The sequence below is a fragment of the Alligator mississippiensis genome, chromosome 11 (assembly GCF_030867095.1).
Source record: "Alligator mississippiensis isolate rAllMis1 chromosome 11, rAllMis1, whole genome shotgun sequence".
In the NCBI taxonomy this organism is placed as follows: Eukaryota; Metazoa; Chordata; order Crocodylia; family Alligatoridae; genus Alligator; species Alligator mississippiensis.
Window position 1 is genome coordinate 45,177,458 of NC_081834.1, and position 6,739 is coordinate 45,184,196.

The 6,739-nt window shown below is 46.2% G+C and overlaps 1 protein-coding gene across 3 annotated transcripts in view; it reads left to right on the top strand.

The window, feature by feature from the left end:
- Window positions 1-6,518, top strand: part of PKM (pyruvate kinase M1/2) — a 30,162-nt gene extending 23,644 nt beyond the window's left edge. For 2 of the 3 annotated variants that reach the window (XM_006277096.4, XM_019499364.2), the window contains exons 9-11: window positions 769-935; window positions 4,170-4,351; window positions 5,155-6,518. In XM_006277096.4, coding sequence (XP_006277158.1) covers window positions 769-935; window positions 4,170-4,351; window positions 5,155-5,261 — 456 coding nt within the window. In that variant the 3' untranslated portion in view covers window positions 5,262-6,518. Of the gene's footprint in view, window positions 1-4; window positions 172-768; window positions 936-4,169; window positions 4,352-5,154 lie in introns of all 3 variants that reach the window. The other variant, XM_006277097.4, reaches the window with a different exon arrangement.
- Window positions 6,519-6,739: the final 221 nt, after the last annotated feature.

Below are 6,739 nucleotides of genomic sequence, written 5' to 3' on the forward strand. Positions count from 1 at the left end.
GCAGATCGCTCGCGAGGCTGAGGCCGCAATTTTTCACCGTCAGCTGTTTGAAGAACTTTTCCGCATCACTGCTAACATCAGGGACCCTGCTGATGCCATGGCTGTAGGCGCTGTGGAGGCCTCTTTTAAGTGCTTAGCACCAGCTCTGATAGTTCTGACCGAATCTGGCAGGTAGGGCTCCAGATAGGGGAAGTAAGATGTAAGACACTTTGGCTCTAGTAAGATAAATGATCTCTTTACTCCTCAGGTTGCAATGGGTAGATGGTCTAAACAAGGCGTATTCATGCTTCAAGTATTCCTGTAGGTAGAAACGTATCCCTTCCTACAAAAACACAACTGTTCACAGGAGGTTCACCATTTAAAGACTTCAGCCCTGCATACATTCCTAGTCTGAGGTTACATCATCCTTAAGTCACAGTAGGTAGAAGCAGAGCAAGAGTGCCTGGCAGTTGGGCATGGATGTGAAGAGTGCAGGGTGAGGTGAAATGGCACGTGTTATGAGATTCAGAAGAAAAACCTCTTAATATCCTGGTGAGTGAAATTCTTCCTTTAAACTGGCCATTGCACATGCAGTATGCCTTGACTAAAAAGTTCAATCACCACCAGGGCACCATAGAACTTAACCGGTTAATCTTCTGAATAGCAAAATACTGATACCAATTCATACATGTGACATCCTGCTGGACATGGCATCTCACCTTACCCTGTGCCACCTGGGTGCTGATTGACATGAATGTCGTCTTCCCCGAATGCGTGTTGCTCTTATAGATTGCTCGCGAGGCCGAAGCCGCCATCTTTCACAGGCAATTATTTGAGGAACTCCGTCGCCTGGCCCCCCTGAGTCGTGATCCTACTGAAGCTGCCGCTGTTGGTGCTGTGGAAGCTTCCTTCAAATGCTGCAGTGGGGCTATTATCGTCCTCACCAAGTCTGGAAGGTAGGAGGTGAAAGGTTCCCACAAGTCAAATGGACTTCTGTGACTAGGGGTGGAGGGGGATAAACGCTTCTTGAAGGCTTCCTTTATAAGCATAAAGTGGTAATGCTGGAGAGCCAGGCAGCTTCAAAGCTAAGGCTCTCTGTCTGCAATACTAGTTCCACTTGGAAGATGGACAAACACTTCAAACATCTGCAGATGTTTAATCTGTTATGTGGCTCTCCAGCCTTCCTTTACCAACTTGGCTTCAGCACCAAGAACGAATACTTCTATTGTTGAGAATTGCCTCCTTGTTGCCCATAAGGCTTGACTAAAAAATTAACAGGAAGCAATTGTTGAAAGTTAGAAACAAACTGGCTGGAAAAAAAATCTTGGATTTAGCAGCAGGTCAGAAGTTCAATGGATGCAAAATCAAATTCTTTAATTCTGTTGTCAGCCCAAAAGGCTTTAAGACCTGCGTGATCGATTGTTGGGTCACTGGCTAAACCATTTTCAGTGGCTGTGCCCATCTCTGTCCTCTAATCACACACAGCTGGCTAAGTGCAGGGGCTATGAACCCTGGGTCTCAAAGCAAGAGGTCTCAAATTGGCAGATTGAATATTGACGTTAATCCTCTTTGTTAAATTTAACTGTTCCTATGTGCTGTGCTCAAATTAATAACACTAATATTGCTGCAGATTTCTAGACACTGGAATGTGCAGGACATGGACACTATGAACCTAGTAGCACAGGCACGGCTTCTGCAGTTTCTAGCACCGGCACTTAAGGATGCTGTTTGTGAACCAGTAACTTGGGACACTCTTCTCCAGGTGATATAATAGACCTCATGGCTAAAATGATCCAGGAATAGGAAGAGTGAAAGGTCTTAAACCCCACTGATCAGCTCCACACAAAGGAATAGCAGGTCTAACTGAGCACATGCCCTGTGAACAATTGATTATCCTTCTAAAGGGTAAATCCTGGATTTCCCCACTAAATTGGGACCAACTAGGTAGTGCTGCACAGATGTCCTTAAATACACACAGCAGATATTCTGCATGAAGAACTGGACTGACTGAACTCTCAGCGTACCTTCAGCTTTAAAGCATGCTTCATACCAACCACTGTTTCTGCGGAAAGGGGAATGAAAAGTTTCTGCGTGTCCATGTAACTTGTGCTTCTAAAGTTTCTGCATAAAGGCTTCTATTCTTACACCTGACCTTTCTGAAGATGTCTAAACTCTGATATTTGATTATTTTTAGTCCCGGATTATGTTACAGCCTCTGAATACCCTGTTCTTCAAGAGTCATAGAGGCGTTTTTCAGCTTAATCAAACGGGGGTTACTTCCTTGTAAGCAATGACTTTTTGTTGCAAGAAAAGAGAATCTTTTCCAGCCCCCCCCCCCCCCCCCCCAACAAAACAACCAAACACAAACCACTTCAGTACTTAAGCAGGGTTGGTTTGTTTGTTTGTTTTTTACCTGAGCTTGATTTAATAACTGGACCCTACAAATCTAGTTAATGGCATTGTATGTCATGCAGTCTTTTTCTGTTCCATGGACTTTGGGAAGATTTAATTTTTGCCCAGGAATGTCTTGATCTCTTAGAGTTTCTGACTCTGACACTGTAATTGCTGAATACAAATTCACTTGCTCCTACAATTTAAGTTCCATTCCTTCCCTGCCTCCTCCCCCAAGCTGCCACACTTGCACCCTAATAACTAGGGCAGGGGGGGGAAATTGTAGTTCATTCCAGCTTCTGCTGCTGGTGATGAGACACCTTTCAGCGCCACTGGTGCCCTGCTTCCTAACATTTGTCTGGGACAGGTTGAGACAGCCTTTACCATATTTGTTTCTTGTTTTGAGCATGGGCAGAGCTCTGTCTGACAAAGTAATTCAGTGCAGCTCTCATACTAACTTCTTAATTCATTCTAAACAGGTGGAAGTGGGACAGCTGGATATAGAAAACAATTTAAAATAATATAATTTGAGGCCCTTTATGCTTTCTTCCTGCATGTTTGACTTGTGCTTTTCCTCTGGTTCCTAGTGACTTTTACCTTGAGTCTAGCCTGCTCTGATGGTCTGATCCCACCACAGTTTTCAGAAGAAGCAATCCTGATTCATATGGGACACCTTGGTGGTATTTCTTGCACATCTAAAATGGCTGTTTGCTGTCACCACATCCTCCCAAATCAAGAACCAAATGCATATTAATTGTGCTATCCACGGAAGCAAAAAGCACAGAGCTCTGCCAGCCCAACCATCACAGATAATTAAAGCAAATGAGAATTGGGCTAGTGATGAAACCCAGCACTTTTTCCTGTGGCAATGTGGAATCCCCTTATCCTCCTGCACTGATTCATAGATGTCTTGTCTTTTCTTTTGTCATGGCTGATGGTTGACTTCTAAATATTGCTGCTAATGCAGAATCCTGCTCTTCTCCATACCTGTGAGAAGAGCAGTCAATCCTAACTTTCAATGTTTTGGGTTTTTTGTGTTTGGGGTGGGGGGTGGTGTTTTTTTTTTTTTTTTGTCCTGACACTCAGCCCTGTGACAGGAGAGACTCGTAGGGCCTGTCCTGCCCTCTCACCAAGTAGATGGCCCTCCTCTGAACCCTCTCCAGGCTGGCCACATCTCTTTTAAAGTGCGGCAGGCAGTACTCCAACTGCGGCCTGACCAAAGTCACATAGATCAAAACAAAATTGTTGCTGGCAATTGGTGCTGGAAACCAGCATACTTAGGGGGGTGGAGGTTTGGGCAAAGTGTGATATTTCAAGAAATCAGAAAATCAAGGTGAGATCACTGTCCGAGTTTCTGAGGGGGATTGATAGTTGCCTGCCGCACCGCCCCCCCCCCCCCCCCCCCCCCCCCCAATCCTAAAAGACCTACAATCCTCCTCTAGTGTGGATGGGAAATAGCCTTCCCACTTATAACCTGCTCATGAACACCAAGGGTTAGGAGGCCCAGTCTGTACTAGGACGTTACATGATGACAGAACTTGGTGGTTCTTGCCAGACTTACCTTGGCTTCCCAGGAAGCCTACCTGAAGTATGTTGGGTGAACTTAACCAGCAGTTGATTGATTGAATGCTGGTTGTTCCTCTTGTTAATTGGTGATGGCACCAACCTAAATGCTGAGCACATGTTCCTGATCTTGCCTTTGTCCTCCCAGATTCTTCAGGGGCACACAAGGATCAGCCACCCAGAGCAACCTCATCAGAGCTCAAGAAACCTAATTATTTGTCTTCCCTCCCTACTAGGTCAGCTCACCTGGTGTCCAGGTTCCGGCCACGTGCGCCAATCATTGCTGTGACCCGTAACGGGCAGACAGCACGCCAGGCCCATCTGTACCGTGGCATCTTCCCTGTTCTGTGCAAAGAACCAACCCATGATGCATGGGCTGAAGATGTTGATCTCCGAGTGAACTTGGGCATGAATGTTGGTGAGTCATGTGGCTTCACCTTTACTGTTTTGGGGTTACCAAGGCTTGAGGGAGAAATTCTTTCAAATATCTTACTATTTGAGGCTGGTCATACTGCCTGTGACAAAAGACAGGACTTCCTCCAGAAAGGCTAGGTCCACTCCTTACTAGCCAGGTACAGCAGGTCTGAACTTTGTGTTTCATGTTTAAAAATTGCTCTTTAGCACCACAGCCTTACTTCCAGAAGTTGTGGCGCAAGAGTGTCTGTGTAGTTTTGTGTATGTGATGTGGGTGGTGACCTTTTTTCACTTTAGGGTCACATGGCACTAACAGAGCCTTGGGATTTGGGGTTGGGATGGCTGTGTAGTCTGGTACTTTGCATGGAGGAAGCAGCCATAGCTGAATCTAAGATTACAGAGCTAATGCAGTGCCATAGATGTGACATGCAAGCCCTTGTGATGGACCAGAGCATTGGTTACTAGAGTGACAATACTGGTATAGCCGAGGAACAACCCCCCCCTCCCCCCCCCCCCAACCCTGATGTAAGGCTGCCACCTTGTGGCAAGAGGGCATGCAGACAACTGATGGGAATAGCAGCTGCTTGAGCCAAGTGACTTGCAGCACAAGCATTAAATCTTGTCAAGGTGTCAATTTCCCTGCTGGACCTGCCAGAAACAAGTGGCATCTTCCTGCAGCTGGGTGCCCACCTGTTTTTTTTGGTAGGCTTCCTAACTACAAGTGATACCAGGCCCACTGGAGATTGTGCAACTGTTTGGTTAAGCACTGACTTAGCTTACAGCTGCTCATGAATTTCTCTCTTCCAGGCAAAGCACGTGGGTTCTTCAAGACCGGCGACCTGGTTATTGTGCTAACAGGCTGGCGTCCTGGGTCTGGTTATACCAACACCATGCGCGTGGTGCCAGTTCCATGAACATCGACTCTTGGATCCAACCCAGCAACATCTTCCCTCGCCCCTGTCCCCCTGTCCCCTGCCCCTTTGCATTAGACCAGCAATTGCTTGCGATTGTTCTCCTTGTCTGTAGAGTGGATATAGGTTGCTAAATGCCACCAGGTACAGCAGCAGAGGGAGGAGACCTTTACATTACTAAAAGAGAAGAAATACTTGAAGTGTTTAGGTTTTTTTTTTTTCTTTTATTTTGTTTTTTTTCAAAATACACTCCCTGCCCCCTCCCACCCCACACCCCAAAGTGATACTGCCCTGATGTATGTTGGGAGCTGGTGTAGGAACTTCCTGCATGGTCTCTGAATGTGTGCTGCTGCTCCTCCTAGTAGCCTGGTTACTGTCCAAAGGCGTGAATACGGTCTTTCCTTGCTCCGGTCTTGGGAGCGTAAGGGAAGGTAATAAGATGACTGGTTGACAGTTTCAATATAATGCTCTCTGCAATAGGCAGAGTACAGCCCGAAACCCTGTAGGTTCAGATGCACAACAACTTAGTGTAATGCCCACCCTTCTCTGCCACGTCCTGAATGCACCTACAGACTTGTACTGTCACTGATGTCACCACTGCACTACAGTCCAGGAGCAATGGTAGATTAAGTCATGGACCTGTATAGCCACACATGAAATGTGTAAGATTTAGTCTTGTTGGGCTTTATTTTCCACTTTGATTTGCAGTGGCTCTCTGGATTCTATAACTTACACTCTGCAAGTCATCAAGGATCTGAAACTCCAAAGCATGTTGATGGAAGACAAGGTGGACTTGGCTCTTAAGTCCTAAATAGAATAGTAACTTGCTTGAGACAAGCTACTGTACATCCCCCTGCTAGCATATATAGGGAGCCTAAAGAATGGAAGCTTCCAATCTACATGGGAAGCTGTGACTTTAAAAGCCTCCACACATGACCAAAATCTAAGGCATGGTGCAGGCCTGGGTTTCTTCTAGGCTAGTTGTGCACAGTGGGGGTTAGAAAAAGGACAAAGCAGGGTCTTTGGGTCTTAAAAAGTTGAGTGCTGTAGTCCCAGCTGTTTCACAAACTGCACTCCCACTTCTGTGCTGCTAAGAACTTGTGCTCCTGCCATGGTGTCGCATATCTGTCTGAGTCGAGTAGTCATATTTCCTGAGAGCATTCTCCTGTGTTGTAAGTCTGGACAAATTACTGTAACAGGTGTATTGGGTTGTAGAGCACAACTATGTACATCAATAAAGAGAAGCTAAAGCACCCATCAGCCTTCTATTCTCCGTTTGGTGTTTTCTGCCAAGTGCTTATGTCAAGCCAATGTCAGTCAGCCCTGGAAAGCGAGCCTGGGCTGTCCAGGGTCTAGCCCTTCTTGCACTTCAAATCCTGCCTGTCTGAATAAGAGTCTTGCCTTTGGCAGCCTGTCTAGCAAGCCCACAAGAGTAACTCCAGGATTGAAAGCCATGGAGATGTGTGCCTGCTTGTTCTGTT